At 27.5% G+C, this 18,543-nt stretch overlaps 3 protein-coding genes and 1 non-coding gene across 4 annotated transcripts; 2 read left to right on the top strand and 2 right to left on the bottom strand.

The window, feature by feature from the left end:
* Window positions 1-922: 922 nt before the first annotated feature.
* On the top strand, window positions 923-6,717 carry Bm2400 (Uncharacterized protein; the record flags this gene model as incomplete). The annotated part of the gene is made up of 11 exons (XM_043078419.1): window positions 923-1,085; window positions 1,848-1,977; window positions 2,232-2,424; window positions 4,123-4,203; window positions 4,399-4,577; window positions 4,710-4,853; window positions 4,972-5,140; window positions 5,456-5,593; window positions 5,694-5,878; window positions 6,062-6,233; window positions 6,409-6,717. 11 exons carry the CDS (start codon window positions 923-925, stop codon window positions 6,715-6,717), a joined length of 1,863 nt encoding a protein of 620 aa, XP_042934353.1.
* Window positions 6,718-10,314: 3,597 nt separating this feature from the next.
* Window positions 10,315-12,162, bottom strand: Bma-glb-10 (Uncharacterized protein; the record flags this gene model as incomplete). The annotated part of the gene is made up of 5 exons (XM_001896230.2): window positions 10,315-10,479; window positions 10,855-10,931; window positions 11,449-11,575; window positions 11,734-11,806; window positions 12,035-12,162. 5 exons carry the CDS (start codon window positions 12,160-12,162, stop codon window positions 10,315-10,317), a joined length of 570 nt encoding a protein of 189 aa, XP_001896265.2.
* A 3,277-nt stretch (window positions 12,163-15,439) lies between these two features.
* Bm15541 lies at window positions 15,440-15,528 on the bottom strand. Its single transcript, XR_006227930.1, has one exon. It is a non-coding gene; the product is annotated as a small nucleolar RNA Bm15541 (small nucleolar RNA).
* Window positions 15,529-17,633: 2,105 nt separating this feature from the next.
* Bm13780 (cyclophilin-type peptidyl-prolyl cis-trans isomerase-15, Bmcyp-5) lies at window positions 17,634-18,543 on the top strand (the record flags this gene model as incomplete). Its single annotated transcript, XM_001896229.2, has 4 exons — window positions 17,634-17,687; window positions 17,843-17,984; window positions 18,073-18,230; window positions 18,352-18,543. The coding sequence occupies 4 exons, from the start codon at window positions 17,634-17,636 to the stop codon at window positions 18,541-18,543; spliced, it is 546 nt and encodes a 181-aa protein (XP_001896264.2).

Consider the following 18,543-nt stretch of genomic DNA (forward strand, 5'->3'; position numbering starts at 1 on the left):
TTTGCAAAAATTTAGAGCAGCAATTAGGTTAATATTTTGAACATTTAAATAAGTAAAATACTTTCATTAAATTTAAATGATTCTTCCACATCATAAATTGCTTTTCAAAGATTACCGGAAAATTTTTACCAACATTTTTTAAATTTTTCTCGAAAGATTTATTGATATAAACGATAAACAATTTTTATTTACAAATTTCATCTGTTTTCTTTCTTTGTCATTTTTCTCCCCTTGCTTTTTGTTCTTGACCCTTTCCGCTTTTGTTTTCTCTTCAAGGCCTTATTGAAGGATAAAAAAAAGTCATTTTTAATTGTCGAGAATTTAAGGAATTTGTGATTTTAGCGCCACGTGAAAAACTTGTTCGAAGTTTGCTATGAAGTTTGTTTTGAGCTAAATCCCAAAAACACAGATCAATGATTGATGCTTAGAAAATGACTTAAACCCAAATTCTAATAATATATTGATAACAATTGGTAATTAGAAGAATTTGATCAAATTGTGCTGAATTGATGTAATTTTCATTGCCGTAGGCGTACAATATGAAAATGGAATTTGTTTGCATCGTTCACAATATCAAGAAAAAATTAAAATCTTTAAAAAATAGAAAAATTGAAAATGATAGGAGTTTATTTGAAAATTTGTTTTGGTTTCATTTTCATCGAATCATCGCCATATGTTTGCATTACTAATTTCTTGCAATATTTTTTTCTTTTTTTTTTTTTTTTTTTGAATGCCTCTTTTACTTTATTTCATCTTTCATTTTCATTTCTGTTCAGAAATCGATAATTTTTTTTGTTTTGTGATATTTTCTGAATTGAATGTGTTTCTAAACAAATTATCAAAATTCCAGCGAACATTCAAAACGCAGTCAATAAAGTAGTGAGATTGAAAAAAGTATTGAAAGGTTGAAAGGACCGGAAGGATGAGATTGATATGCCTATTAAGGTATATCTTGGCGACACGTTTAATTCCATGGTCTTTCGGTTTGCCATCACTTTTAGCTCCCGAGATTTTGCAACCTTTAACCTCTATGGTACCACCACATTGCACAAAAATTGCTGTCATCAAATCTATGCTTTCGCATGGTTAGTTTTAGCGTAATGCAAGCGTTTTTAGAAATTGTAAAAATAAACTTTATGAAATTTAAGTTAAATGGACATTAATGTCCATTTAATGCTTTTCTTAAAAAAAAAAAAAAGCTAAACGCATGCCATAAGAGCCTTTTGTGCTTTCACTGAAAATTTTTGAAGTGATAAAATAAATTTTTTGAAACTTCTCTAATTTTCTTTTTTTTTAAAAAAATTAATGAATAAATCAGTTTCTAGATTAAACTTCTTAATTTTCTAAATGCAAAAAATGCAATACTGATAATAAACTTCAAGTTTTTTCTTTTAAGAGATCAAAGATTTGATTTACTTGAAGCATTTTTGATTTATTGTTGTTTGGCAAATATTTGATGATTAAAATCAAACGAAAACCATTTGATGACTAAATTAAAAGATGACAAATTTCTTATAATCAGTTTATTAGAATTGGAAATGGAATAACTTTAGAGAAATTTCTGTAAGAGACAATCATATTGTAATGATTCATTGAAAATTTCAAGTTAATTGTCAAAGTAAAATTGATGATTACATTGGAATTATTTGAAAAAATTATTGAAAACCAAATGATAGGAACGAATGAATAAGTAAAATCCTATGAATTTTTAGATTTAATGAAAAAAAGAAGTCATTGTTTTGATAAATTAATTACATCGAGAAAAATTTACTCATTTCTTTTTTTTTTTTTTTCATAATTCTCAAAAATTTGTTTACTTCGAAATTAACAGAATGAATAAATTATAGCATCCGGTGATGACCTTATTCGTACTATGCAAATGAATATTCGAATTGGTCTTCAAAATACTGCTTGCTTTCGATTAGAAAATAATACCAATGACAGAGATTCATTATTCATTGATGTCCTCAACGCAAGGTATTCCGTCTTTCTCTGAAATAAATTACAATCTTATGAAAAAAAAAAGCAAATATTTATTCAAAATAAACTCAAATGTTTTTTTTTTTAAGACAAAATTAGAATAAAAAAAAAAAAAAAAAAAAGTATTAAAGAAGTAAAATAAGCTTACGAGTGTAACAAATGATTAATTGTTGATAATAAAGTAAGTATTAATTTTTTTTTTCTTTTTTATTCTTACTCTAAAATAAATTTAAATGAATTAATGATATCAGAAGTGGTGACCAAGGATGGTTACATACATTGACACTGTCACGATTAGAGCATCATCATCCAATTTCACAGCAATATGAATTTGCAATCCCAGAAGTACGAACAAATTGTATTTGTGAGTGTAACGTAAATTCAGATATTTGTTCCGCTAGGACATATTCCTTTGCTCATTGCGCTTACAATAATAACACACAGGTAAGTATCAGGTACCATCATCCTTCTGCCTCCTTTTTTTTTCTGTTCAAATTAGTTTAATTATGATTGTCAGATAAGAATGAAAATTTTTATTAATTATAATATTACTGAAGAAAAAAACATAAAATGCATAATTGATATTTCAAATAATTTCCAAATGCTATGGAATTTTTCTGCTACCACAACGGTGGTAATTAAATTGATTATATAAAATTTGCTCATTTTTTTTTTTTGATTAAAATGAGCAGAAAGTTTATTTCTGAAAACGAACGAGGAAGATTGATGAAATTTGAAAATCTTTTTGTTATGAACCAAAATAAATAGATTGTGTTCCATTAACAAATAAATTATGGTTGTAGGTAATTAGAGAAATTACAAATAAAAGCAAAAATATAGGCACGCATAAAATTTTATTATCTATCAAATAGTTGCGATCGAACTTAAACGTGATGGATCGAATAGATCTGATGAAGTATACGTGATGGATCGAATAGATCTGATGAAGTATACGTGATGGATCGAATAGATCTGATGAAGTATACGTGATGGATCGAATAGATCTGATGAAGTATACGTGATGGATCGAATAGATCTGATGAAGTATACGTGATGGATCGAATAGATCTGATGAAGTATACGTGATGGATCGAATAGATCTGATGAAGTATACGTGATGGATCGAATAGATCTGATGAAGTATACGTGATGGATCGAATAGATCTGATGAAGTATACGTGATGGATCGAATAGATCTGATGAAGTATACGTGATGGATCGAATAGATCTGATGAAGTATACGTGATGGATCGAATAGATCTGATGAAGTATACGTGATGGATCGAATAGATCTGATGAAGTATACGTGATGGATCGAATAGATCTGATGAAGTATACGTGATGGATCGAATAGATCTGATGAAGTATACGTGATGGATCGAATAGATCTGATGAAGTATACGTGATGGATCGAATAGATCTGATGAAGTATACGTGATGGATCGAATAGATCTGATGAAGTATACGTGATGGATCGAATAGATCTGATGAAGTATACGTGATGGATCGAATAGATCTGATGAAGTATACGTGATGGATCGAATAGATCTGATGAAGTATACGTGATGGATCGAATAGATCTGATGAAGTATACGTGATGGATTGAATAGATCTGATGAAGTATACGTGATGGATCGAATAGATCTGATGAAGTATACGTGATGGATCGAATAGATCTGATGAAGTATACGTGATGGATCGAATAGATCTGATGAAGTATACGTGATGGATTGAATAGATCCGATAGACGTGATGAATAGAACAAAATTATTTAAATGCTATCATACATTTCAATAAGATTTAAAAATTTTATTCAACACAAAGTCTTCATAATACAGTGTAGCTATTTTGTTCGAGATTTGTGATAAGATAATATAATTTTATCAATGATACTAACAAAAAAAAAATCGAGAGTTTTTTAAATTAATTTTATACATTTTCATTATTTTCTAATAGTTTCTTATAAAAAATAACAAAAAAATTTCTGTAAAAATTAATAAAAATTCATAAAATTCAATCAAAAATTAACAAAAACTTTGTAATTTTATAATAAAACTGAAAAAAATCAATAAATTTTGTAAAAATTGATAAAAAATTTTGTTTACAAGAAAATTTATGAAGAAATTTTTGCGGTTTTTACAGGAAAATTGTTTTCGAACATTTCATCCAAATCAGGCAGATACCGGATGTTCACCGGGCAGTCAGTCAAAGCTATGCTGTGAGGTAAAATTGACTTCTAACATTAATTTTCGAAACGAAATCATAGTTCTTAGAAATTTTTTAATTTTTCTTAACAGATTTCGGATTTAAGATGAATTATTGAAAAAACTTATTCATTTAGACAAATAATATCAAAGTAAAACTTTGAGGATGAATGTACCTTACTCTTAATTTATTTTCAATTAATTAATTTTTAAGGTAAGCTTCACACCATATCAAAGCAAATCATACGTAGCTATGAAACTGGAGCAACCGACGACATTTGTCACTTTTAAATACGTTGCATATGATTATACAGCTGGCCGATGGATTGAAAAAGATAAAAATACCATTCGAGTAGAAATTGATGGTCAAACACAGTGGTTATTTTTGGACAGGTAACGTGTATGTGTGTGTGTGTATGTGTGCGCAAAAGTCTGTCTTCGTCAAGTTTCACCTCGAGACTTTGAAAAAAAGTGCAATGATTTCTTACTGGTATGATTCAAATTTTCATTGATAGTAATTTTGAGATGGCGTAGACTGGAATTAGGAGTAAGTGCAGGTGGTCGAGCTAGTCATCAATTGGAGAGTGGAATGTATTTCGCAGCAAATAATCCTAACGGTGAAATGGATGAATTACGACAACAAGTAATTAATGAAATCAATGAAAACAAGTACGTTTCAATTAGAATAAAGATAAGTAACCTTTCCAGCTTGAATAAGTTTGAATTTTAATTTTTTTAAGTAACATTTCTAGGCTTCGATAATTTCAATTCCACCTTTTTTTTTTAGTTTTGATAAGCTGGGATGGTTTCGTAAAGATGCATTGGGACATTTCACAGTACGAAATGGAAAAGTTAAAATACAACGAATGCATTTAGCAAAGGTTGAAAATTGCAAAGATCAAAAATCGCAGAGTTTTCTTGACGCTCATCATTATGTCGATTATAATGATCCCGAGGTTTACAGCTTCCTTTCTATTCATTGCTATTCAAAGACAGTATTTTGAACTAAGATAAATACCTAATTTCATTTGATAAAAAAAGGAGAAAAATATATTGAAATTTGAAATATCTACTTGAAAATATATTAGATTGGACTATGGCATAGCTTAAATTTAAGATTTGGTTTAGATTAGATTTATTTGGAATTTTGGTTGAAATGAATTGTTCATTTCGAAAAAGTCTAAAATAATATGAATTTATTTGTTATTTAATTATTAACATAAAGGAATAATAAGCATAACACAGTATTATAAACTGAATATGCTTTTCAGAATCCGGAACGTTTTGCACTGGAAGCAGTTGTAGAACGAATTTATCCATGGATAAGAAGTGCGAGAGTTGCTGATGGATCTGGACGACATGTTGTGGTGACACATTCCGAGAGTACCAATATAGAAGTTGCATTGCAAGTATGTTAATTTTTTAATCTCATAAAATTTCATACTGTCTTGAAAACAATAGTTAAAATTCAAAATGATTATAATTAGATAATTGAAACTTGAATTTCAGCTTCATGAAGACACATATAGTTTGTCATTTGTACATGATTTTTCAAAAATGGACGACTTTTCGGGTACTGTAATTGTTGATTTCAAATCGAATCGTTTCTTTAATCTGACTGTATACAATGCTACTGGTATTATACATGGTACTGTGAAGAAGACAACAGATAAAAGCAGCAGTGATGAATTTCAGTAAATTTTTATATGCAATATTTTAGAGGAAGCAAAAAGTAATGAAATTTTATCCACTAACCATTTAAAATGTTACATTTTAAAAGTAAGAAGAAATTAAAGAAATTTTTTTTAAAATTATTTAAACAAAAAAAAAGGATGAGAAAATGATATCTTTAAGCAGTACATTTTTATTAATTTTAGTTTCACAACTTATATTGGTGATATGCGAGGTACCAACAAAACTCTTATCGTACCCTTACCAGCACTTATCAGTGGTGGTGATCGAATGATTTGTCTTCATGCTGATAACGATAATTCCAATGAACAAGAAGAAATCTGTAGAATAATTGTATTCAAGGAAGTTGCTCTAGAAGTAATTTTAATTCTGATTGTTTTATTTGTATTTTTGCTAATACTAATACTTCTGATAGTGATTAATTAGTAATCATTGATAGTTATTGATATTCATAAAAGAATTTATTTTGCTAATCACTGATCATTTAGAAGAGTGAATTATTATTTTTTATTGATAACTTAACTTATTGCAGATCAATTTGCTGGAAAATACTTGGAAAGAAATTGATGGTCATTGTCCAGAATGTAATAAATTAACGATGGGAGGTTTTTTGAGCAATTTCAATCCTGTAAACTGGGCTAACGGTATTTCATCAGTTTCAAATTTTGTTATGGTGATTACTGATGTTGTTGTTTATATCATTTTATTGCTTATTATTTATTTCATACTAACAAGATGCTTAATACCATGTCTTAAGTGTGCTTTTTGCTTTCCATCGGGTCCATTATGTTGTAGTTTTAGTTCGCCAAGTTGTAAATCAAAGAATGCGCAACATCATTAAAGTCAATAACAAATTTCAACGTAGAAAAACAATTTTTTTAATTTCCAAAATAGTTGTAAAATTGAAATATCTCATACTCCTAATAAATTTTAGTACATCGACCATCTGTGCTTTAACTATTGTATTTCGGGTAATTATCCCTTAGCTTATTCTCCCATAATGATCAAAGATCAGGAAGGAGTCTCGGGTATAATTATAATACATTTTATGCTAATTAATAAATTACAAATAAGCATGTAAATTTGCATATTGTAGTACCTACCTAACCTGGGAATTATCTGTTACGTATTTAATGTGATATTAATTGCGGGTGCTCATTTTGTAATTATGTCTTCTTAATTTTCTCTGTGTCGTTGTCGTTTGTCATCTGTGATTTCCTAAAGTGCCTAACTTCTCTCTTATAATTCTGCCTTAACTGCCAAAGACATCGTTTTTTTTTTTTTTTTTTGTTTTTTTAATTTTTCTAAAAATTTTTTAAAATGATATGAGAAAGACATGCTATTATTTGATTGAAAAATTAAACAAATTAGCAGTTAGTTTTTTAATTTATAACAAATATACTTTTCAACCAATCAATATTTTTTAATTTTGTTCAAATAATGATAAAAATTCATAATAAAGACATTGCCAATCGTCCTTCCTCTCATTGTTTTGAAGTATAAAGCTAATATTTTTTGTGCGTGAAATAAAGTTAATAATAATTGAAGTGTCGTTCGTCAATTACAGTATGCAAAAATTTTATTCGCTCTAACGAATTAAAATGAAACATACATCGAAATGAAAATTCTATTTGATTTTATTGCTGTTCTAAAATATTTTTGAGATAAAGAAAAGCCTTTTTATTTTTTTTGACTTTTTATTTTTATTTTTTGTGAAATGAACTTAAGGTTAATAATAATTGTAATAGTAATAATAAAATTGTGAAATATTTTCCCTCCATATTGATAGTAATAATTAATAATCACAACAATTTAGTAGTAATGGCAATAATAATAATAATAATAATAATAATAATAATATAATAATAATAATAATAACAGTATAATGACGATGGATAATAATATAATATTTCTCAATAATAATTAATGATAATGAATGATAAGAAAACAGTAATAATGATAGTAATTGATAAGAGATATTAGTCTTGTTTCAGTGTTGAAATTCAGTATCATATCGTATACTACACTAAGAATTATTGATTTATTGATTTTCGTAATGATCAAATGATCCATTCCAATTGCAGTGTTATGCAAACATTTATTTATGAATGAATCGGAAAAATAAAGAAAGCAATAATTCATTCCATTTTACTTCAGTTATTCATACCCAATCTAAAATTACTTTAATTCTTCCATTGAAGCAATTAAATTTAGAGAAAGTTTTGTGATGTTTCACTTATGAAATTAAAATTACTTAGTGAGAATAATATTCATTGTATTTCTAGAAATCTTATTTAAACTTATCTTATTTCAAAATCACAATGATAATTTTTTTTTACTGTAGAAGAAATAAACTTTGTAAAAGAAATGTTGTAATTATCCATAAATGAATAATTCGTTGAGTTTTTAAATGGATAATTGACAGCAGTGAATAGTAATTCTATGAGATTAAAAGTATCAGCGCCTTATCATTTTGATTTCAATTGATCACAATTTATCATTTAATTTTATCTTTTGCCATGTTCTTACTCAAATTTTCGATCTGTTTACTAATCATTTGACATATCCGTGTTCAATTTTAAAAAGTGATAGTAGTGCTCTTGAATTGTCACTAAGAAGAGCAAAAAAGACTTAAACGAATTTGACTAAAGTACCCATCAATCAGTGATTGATATCGTTTATTTTTGGATGATGACTTCAAGCACAAAAGTTTGATATGCTTTTAACTAATGTTTTGAGAGAAAAAAAAGTTGTAAAAATTGAAAATTTTATTTTTAAAGATAACTAAAACTTACTAGCTATATTAACAAATTGAAAGTACTTTTTAGCTAGATTCTCTTTTTTACAAAGAAAAAAAAAAAGAAGATGCCAACAAATTTTTTTAATTGGATGTTAAATTGAAGTGAATACAGCAAAGTAAGAGCGGTTATGGAGCTACAATGAATTCGTAATGAATGATAATGGCGCATTGAAGCGCAACTGGGCGGCATTGAACAGCAGCAATCCATCATCACATTTTGAAATATTGTAATGATGTCTTTATTCATATATAAAAAGAACAATGCAATGCATTATTAAAGTAATAACAAAAAAGAAAAACGAATAAATAAGCAATAAATGAAATGGAAATTGAAGATTAGTTATGAAATGATAAAAATGAAATTAATTGCAATTGAAATGACAGTAAGATTTGATTATTCTTTAGCCAATTAATAAACGAACTTTTTCTTTTCTTTTTAAAAAAAAAGCCTAGCAATTTGCATGATATATCACAATTAATGCACTCTTGTCATTCACACATTCGATAAGGTAGGCTTTTTTCTTTCTAAGAACTCATACACATATATAAATTTTCTTTTAAATTTAAAAATTAATCCAAAAGAAAAAATTGGTCAATCTTATCATTTACATCACTTTATTTAATATTTTATAAAGAAAATTTGAATAAATCTGTAACGAATTGAATTGAGCAGAAATTGATAGCATTGTTGTTGCAATGAATAGTTGAGTGTTGTTAATTTGAATAGATTTTTATCAACGATAACGTTCAAAGAATTTACAAATCTGTTAATTAAAAAATCGAATCATAAAAAAAGATATTACTTTTTATAAATTTTATGTGTTATTTATAATTATTTTATGTGATCATTTTTAAAGGATTAATGATTATACATTGTTCATGCAATCTTAATTATATCTCAATTATTATTCTATCAGACGTATATTAGAAAGAGATTTCATTTTGCTGACTTATTTTTAACTAACCTTTCTTTGCTGAAATGTATCAATTTTAATGAATGAAAGTTCTGCATAAAATTTAAATCCTTGAAAAAGGAGAGGAGAAAAAAAAAATAGAATGGCAATAATTGCGTTTATATCAAATTATCATAAAAAATCATAGAAAGGAGAGAAAAAATCGTATTTCATTTTGATTTAGTATAATAGATTGTTTTAAATTTAATTATGCTATCTTGAAAAGTTGACTTAAAAAGAGAAAATATGCACAAAAGTAAAGATATGTAAAAGATTTCAAAAAAATAAAAGACGAAATGTTCGTAAAGATAAAAGAGATGTAAGCAGGTCTACAGTAAACTTTTAATCTAAGATTTCAAATTATATAAATTTATATGGAAAAGCAGCAAATACATTTAAGAATCTTTGATGCTAAAACTTTCTAGTTGTGATGAATAAAAACAAATCATATCATTATGTAAATGTTTGATAAAAAGATAAAGGTATTCTGCCTAGCTTTTATCAATTATATTATTTATCAATTGAAAATGTGATATTTTCCTAAAATGACATCACAGCTTAAAATGATATAAGTTTAATTTTAAACTTATCAAGTTAATAGGAGAGGATGAATTGGAGATAATGATGAACAAATAAAATTTGAATTCTAATGTTTCAGTAACAGACTTGAATAATTAATAATTAATTAAGCTTTCATGCGTCTACGACCGCTTAATTCTTCTTGCACTCGCGTCTTATATCCATCACGCATGAAACTAACGAAAAAAGAAAAAAACTTTTCACAAATTGCTGCAATTTCTCGTTGTTCTCTTTCGGGGTGTGCTTCTATGATAATATGAATCAAATTGCCCTGCAAACAAAAATTTTAACATATTTTGAATGTTTACTTTATGAGTAATAGTTTGAAGGAAGGCAAAGTGACAGATTTCTTAGTGATAAAAGAATAATCAAAAAATGTGTATGTATGTATGTATGTGTGTGTGTGTGTGTGTGTGTGTGTGTGTGTGTGTCTGTATGTGTATGTGTAAGTGAGGATTTAATTAACAAAATAAAAAAGAAGAGAGAATTTAAAATATAGATAATTTAATGAGTAAAATGGTTTTGAAGTATGGTAACGTTTCTCTCCCTTTCTCTCTCTCTCTCTCTCTTTCTCTCTTTTTATTTATCTACCTCTCTGTTTCTCTCTCTCTCCCTCTTTATCACTTTTGTAAATATCAATTTTCACCAGAAAAATGTCCCAGAAATTCGTATGAAAATTTTCGATAAGTTTATGCCTGGCACCAAGTTTGCGACACGATTCTGCTACCTAAAAAATTTGTTAATTAGCAAAAAAAGAAAAATTTAGTAATTATTATTTATATTTTAATCAGAAATAAATGAATTTTTGTATTTTTTCTTTTGACAATTTAGGTTGGTTGGATTGTGAAAAAGAAAAAAGAAATATTTGCAGTTGGATATTTTACAAAAGCAATGTATTTTGAAAAATAATTGACAATTAATTTTCGTCTTGAAGAAATCCCAAACACAAGATTACATAATTCTAAAATGTTGACAATTATACTAGCAAATATTATTAAACAACCAAATAAAATGCTTATTTATATACACATGAAAAAGTACAATGATTTTTGTTTTTGAGAAATTGAAATTTTGATAGTCTTATATAAGTAATTGATAAAAATGTGACTGCTTTTTTTTTTCATTTTTAATTAATCATTGTGAATTAAAACTTCTACAAACTCATATCAGAAGACTAATCTAAATTCAACAGTTAAAATTTCACTACAAAAAAAAGGCTTTTGAAATCAGTAAAATAAACTTATTTTAGTATCATTGCAGCGAAATTCAATAATAAGTTTGTCGACAAAATCTTCAATATACGGCGATAACGAAATGAATCTTCCGTTAGTTTCCGGATCTTCATCATCTCGTAGACCTGTTGCTTTCTGGAAATAAACGAGTGCCATATTTGCATATTCTATTCAAAAATAAACAAAAAGATCAAAATTATATCATTATTGAATTTCTTATTTTTTTTTATTGATAAATTTAAATGATACGATTTTTTGTTTGTTTAAAATTTCTTAAAAACTGCGAAACAAACTTTGATATTAACGCTCATTCGTGCTGACTTTATCCAAGCTCTCAGGAATAAATCAGGATTTTTCTCTTTCAGTCTGAAATGAAAATTTTATATAATAGAAAATGGAGACGAGATCGAACCAAAACATTGAAAGCATATAAAGTACTATTTGCGCTAGCATTCGTAAATTGAAATTCTTTGATTGGAAATTAAACGAAGCGAAAACAAACTTCTGGATACTTCTTTTCTAGATAATTTCATTTATTTAATGACTGGTTAATTCTTGGAATTGCTTTTATTTTTAAAATTTCATAAAGCTTACTTAGGCCAACTGTCCACTAATTGTTTTCTCTCTTCCTTTGTCAACGCATCCACTTCTGGTAAACTGCTAGTGACAAAAAGTGATAATAAACCATCCCAAATAGAGCGAAAAATTTTATTAACACACATTCTTCAGTCTTTATTCCTTCTTCAATGAACTCAACAAATTCTAAACTTTTTTTAATTTCAAAGTGAAATTAAAATCTTGAAAGCTTCAGAAAGAAATATTGGAAAAGCAAATTTTTTTTAAGAAATTTTAAAAAGAAATTTAAAAAGTTCTTTCACAATGATTTTATTTTTTTAACTAATAGATATCTGTAAATTTACTTAAAATCAAATTAATGCGACATTCTGGTAGACTAACTCAAAGCATCAGTAATCTCAACATTTACCATTTCCATTTAAATAAATAAATTTGAAATTTAATAATTCATTTTTTATCTGTTCCACTTGATTACTTTTTTTTACGACATTTTTTTTCAAATAATCAACTTTGAATCACAATTCAAATACTTATTCAAGAATAAATTAACAAAAGCATAACAAAGAGAAAAGAACTTCAAAAATGACAATAACACAAAATTAATTAATTAAATTAGTTAATTAAAATGATTAGAAAATTTTGTTATTCTTATCATTAAGCACAATAAATGAAAAACATTTCTGATTAATGTTTAAGAAAGACAAATAGTTTTAAAGAAAAGAACAGTTCATTTTGTTGAAAATATTGCAACAATGTGTATATTAAAATATTTGCACTAGTAATTTATCTATTTACTTTTTGTTTATAATTTCATTCTCCAATATTTTTAAGTGGGAAAAATTATTTTCAACTTTGAATTGCTTTTCTTTGTTTCTAAACATTTAGATACATATTTTGCTTGGCATAGAAGCGAATTATAAAATGAAATTTAAAAATGATTAAAATTTGAAATTTTTTGACGAGTTTTAATGAATGTTACAAGTTTTTGAGCCATTTGATTAATCTATCTGCTATTTTTTGAATAATTATGTTAATTTAAACTTCACCTCAGTAAATCATATTATTATTATTATTTAGAGAAATAGTAGGAAAATAGCAAATTTGAAAAGTTTTAAGAAAGATGACGAATTTAAAATGCTGAAAAGGGAGATGAATATAACGAACAAAACTAGTGGACAACTAGTTGGTATAGCACAACTGAAAAGGGGAAGTGCAAAGTAATTCCAAAATTTTTCTTATATTCCTTAGGGTGAATGTAATTTATTTTTGTGAAATTTTCACAAGGGGTCAGCTGGTGTTAGAAAAAAAAAATGAAATAAATGAGAAAAAATCTTTGAATATTTGAAATCATTTAAGATAGATTTCGTAAATAATTTAACATTCCTAACAATAAATTACTCCAATAAATTAAGTAAATATTTACTTTATGTTTTTTAAATCTCTAATACTAATAATATCTATGGCACATATTTGAAAGATTATTAATTGCTAAAGAATGAAACCCAATTAATTAAATTTTGCATTAGTGGATGGAATAGATTTTTTTTTAATGTTTCTAAGCGTACAATTCGATGCTGTAAAACAATGATTAATTAAATTTTGCTTTAGTATGTATGGTGATGATTAAAACAGATTTGATAAGAAAGATGAAACATGCTTAAAAAATAAGACAGATAGAAAATGAGCCTGAAGGTAAGTTTCTCAAGCCAATAGCCTAGCACTTTATTTTTGTCTCTGTCCTCTTTCCAGTTTAACTTTATGCCTTGTCACGCCCAACTCATATATAATTTTTGCGACAAAAAAAAAAAAAATGCTTTTTAACTTTCGTCTTGAATTACAAAATATTTTAAAGCAGTCGAAGTATCTGTTACAGAATATACTTCCAATATATTTCAGCTTTAACTCTAATTGAAATAGTTCATTTTAAACTTTCATCTGTTCGAGAAATTCGTAATTTATGAGTGGAAAAGATGGCATCAAAAAAAAGCAATATTTTATGAATATTTCTTGTAAAATGTGGTATGGTATAAATAAATACTTAGAACTTAAATTAATGACTGCAAATAATATATTCATCGGCAAGAATGTTTTCCAGAAATTGTCACCAAAATTATAATAAATTTAACTTCTGAGGAATTCCAATTCTCAAAATTTCTATTTTTCAAAGTTGAAACATTTCAATGAATAAATAATAATAATAATAATAATAATAATAATAATAATAATAATAATAATAATAATAGTAGTAACAGAAATTGTACTGTTTTACCAAATATTTTTATACAAGTGAAAAAAAATTTATACGATTTTCGATATTTCGAGACTTCAAATGACAAGTCAACCATTGAGAAGAAAAATTTGCTTTGATGGTCAGCTCGTTCTCGAGAAGAGAAAAAAATTTAATTATACTTTCACAGAGCAATAAATTTCTTTTAGAATGAACTCTGGCCCAGATGCTTAATTCAAGCTGAAACTATCATAAAAATTGGAAAAAGTGAGGCATAAACATTTTATTTGTGAATGCTTTAGTTATTAAGACCAAATGAAAAAAAAAAAAAAAATTATTTAGTGCAATTATTTTAGAATAGAATTTTAAATATGCAATAACAAATGGAAATTACATTGGACAACAGAGGCAGTGCATGAAATTGAGCATTTAATTTACAACCGCCATCTGAATAACTAATTTTTTTAGTAATTTTTAAAATTTCAATCTTTTGTTGGTTTTGTTTTTTTTTGTTTTTTTTTTAGTGCAATTTGAAATTGCTTTTAGTTTTTCAATACACTGCTTGAATCATTCAAAAATTGCCTTTATTTAAAATACTATTTCAGAAAATTTTTTCTACTTTTTTCTTTTTTAATGAATGCCGTCGATGAACTCAATGATGCCAACCACAAAAAAAAAAGTTTGCTCCCTTAGATAAATATTTAAATATTAGTAATAGGCAAACAGATATTTACAAAACATAGAAAAGTTGATTTAATTATTTTCCAAACATTTATTCCATCTTTCTTGCTTTAACATCGGTTTAAATTATTAAACATTATTAAACTAATGCAAATTTTATCAATGAATTAATTAATTAATTAAGCAATAAAGGAAATCTAACAATTATCTCTGATAAACTATTCAAAATGAGTGGTACATATAATGTGGAAAATGATAAGCACAAACTATTTGAATATTTTGTTTTTTCTTTTACTTTTTCCATTTATATGTTAGATAAAGATTCAAAATGCTTCATGTATAATTTATTTAACTTCATTTTAACTAAAAAAAAGACAAAAATGAATTTTAGAAAAAGTTCGTATCGGAATGCAATCAGGTGGTTGTGTTGATGTCATGGCTTATTGGTGTAATCTCGCCGTAGCGGTCGATGTCATCGAGATCGGCGACGGCTACCGTCGTTGGTAGCGTAAAAGAAGTTCAGTGATGATCGCTTTTAACCACCAAGATCTCTGAGTTTGGTCGTGATTTGAATTTGCTAACGTGCATCACCATCTGAGGACTTCCGTTGACACTTTTGTGGAAGTATATGTACCCAGAAGTTTTGGAGGAATAGAATATTCGAAAATTGAAATATCGTTAGTCAATTATAAATTATTGCAATTTTAATTTTCGAATTTTTCCAACATTTTAATAAATGGTCGAAAATCTTTTTTTTTTCTTTATCTTTCTCTTTCTACTCTTTAAGTCAAATAGTAGAAGAGAGAGAGAGAGAGAGAGGGAGAAAGAGAAAGAGAAAAAGAAAAGAAACAGAGAGTTTTAATTTGTGTAACTTAATTTAAAGTTCCAGTACTCTTCACTCATTTCTAAGCATTCAGTAATTCATGTTCGTGGAACTATTGATTCAATAATACTTTGCGGGAAATCACACACACACACACACACACACACACACACACACACACACACACACACACACACACACACACACACACACACACACACACACACACACACACACACACACACACACACACACAAGCAAAACATTCATACCAATTTTTATATATTAAAAAATGGAATCTTTCTGTGTGATTTAACTTTCCTTTTCCGGTTTCATTTCCCGAAATTCAAGCCACCTTAACCTATTTCTAATAACTGATTATAATTTTTAGTTGAGTCTTTTTGAAATGTAAAATTAACAAATAGTCAATAAGTTGGGTGTAATTTTTGTGTTTTAATGATTTCATACTTCTACGCACACATTTTCTGGCCTAAGTTTAAACTCAAATTTCATTTAGTTTAGGCCAATATGAGAGAATTACAACTTTTAACTGAAGCATCTCGATCATCTCAAACATTCTCGACTTTGCTAGGAGAATATCGAATAGAAATGGCCGTTTCCGACTTTTTGTTGACCCTCGAAATGTTGTGTATGTCTATGTCTGTGTGTGTGTGTGTATGTGTGTGTCTGTGTGTCTGTACGTCTGTGTGTCTGCGTGTGTAAGTGAGTGTGTAGCTGGGTGTATTCCTCAATTTGTTATAGTCGAAGATGGAGGGGTGTTGAGTGTTGTTAAACCAATTTGTACTACTACGTCTGTGTCGTGCATGCTATATGACCTTTGATCACGGCTCTTGTCCACTCTTGACCCTGTCTCGATCAACTTAGTGTCAACTCATTTTTTTAAAGCTTCAATTTCAAGAATAAAACAGCAGTGGTTCATTCCTCACACGGTTTGCATGCCTTTCTCGTGCTTCCTTGTAATTATCAATGACTATTCACTGGCTGGTTTATTGCAGCGGCAAACTGTATACATACAACTCTCGCATGCATGCAACTCTCGCATGCACAACCCTAATATGACTTCGATTCCCTATTAATGGACAGTCCTATTGCCATGAACGAACTGCTACTCTCGAATTACAGAAAATGATTTTTTTTTTCTTTTAACTTGCATTTTAGATAATTTAGATTTTTTTGCAATTGCTACTCATTTAAGTATTTTCATTATTTTTTCTTATCAAGAAATGAACACATATTCACCGGTGGTAAGAGAAAATAAACCTGAAAGTATTTTTTCGAGAATAACAAATAGATGATTAGGTTATATTCTGGAAAACTTTACCTAAGCATCCTGTAGATTTGAATATGACATTAACTCGTCATCTCTGATTTAATTTGACCATAAATTAATCAAAAATTCCATCCTTACCACGCATATAATGTGAATTGATATTGTGAACTTCTTGATGTGATTAAATCCATGAATCAGTGAGAAAACAACTCTGGCAACTTTTTTTTTCCTGACTTATGATTAAGAAAAAATATCAAATTCTCGAAAGAGGAAAGAATATTTAGTTACTGTGACAATAGAAACTTTTCATCGAAAATTGTCATATATAATTTTAATTTCAGTCTTATTTCCCATACCGTTTTTAAGATTACTATTTTTGTTATATCTAAAATATTTGCTCCATCATATATGTATTATTCATTTGTAAATTCAATAGTGGACAAGAATATTTCATTTAAACCTCTGATGAGTATTGTGATAAATGTCCTTCTCTATAATATGAAATGTTTATTACATCATTTCAGTAATTATGAACTTCATTCTGACGACAGTTACTATATTTGTCACTTTTTACACCTCTAATAATGCTAAGGAAATGGCAACAGTTACTAAGAAAGTTTATTTCGATATTGCAATCGGTGATAAGAAGGTTCGCATTTGTTTACTTATTAGTTAATTAAGTAGTGTTAGTTTAATTACGTATGCTAATTAATAAATCTTCCTGGTCGGAAAAATTTGTTTTATTAGGCTAATATATACAAACTATGTGTATGTATACATATCTATATATGAAAATTATTTTAGATCGGAAGAATAGAAATAGGTCTGTTTGGTAATGATGTGCCGAAAACAGTAGAAAACTTTCGAGCATTGGCTACTGGTGAGAAGGGTTTTGGCTACAAAGGATCTAAATTTCATCGTGTAATCAAAGATTTTATGATACAGGGTTAATTTTTTTTTCCGGTAAAATAAGTTTTTTTTTTTTTTTAATTTGAAATAGAAAAAATTGTTACTCAGAAATTTCTTAAATTTAGGTGGTGATTTTACGAGAGGAGATGGAACTGGAGGTAAAAGTATTTATGGTGATCGTTTTGAGGATGAAAATTTCAAATTGAAGCATTATGGTGCTGGTTGGTTGAGTATGGCTAATGCAGGAAAAGATACCAACGGATCACAATTCTTCATAACAACGGTTAAAATTTACAATAAAACACTTTGTCTTTAATTTGATCTGATATTTCTCAACTGATATTTTTCACTGTCAACAAATGATTAATTGAAAATTTTATATGGAAATTTAAACATAATTTTAGGTGCAAACAACATGGCTAGATGGTCGTCATGTTGTATTCGGAAAAGTTCTAAGTGGTATGGATGTTGTTAGAAAAATTGAGCAAACATCAACACATCCAGGTGATCGACCAAAACAAAGTGTTGAAATTGTAGATTGTGGCGAATTGTCTTTAGATGCTCCGTTTGATACACCAAAAGAAGCTGTAGCATAA

Source organism: Brugia malayi, assembly GCF_000002995.4.
Source record: "Brugia malayi strain FR3 genome assembly, contig: Bm_v4_Chr2_contig_001, whole genome shotgun sequence".
Lineage (NCBI taxonomy): Eukaryota > Metazoa > Nematoda > Chromadorea > Rhabditida > Onchocercidae > Brugia > Brugia malayi.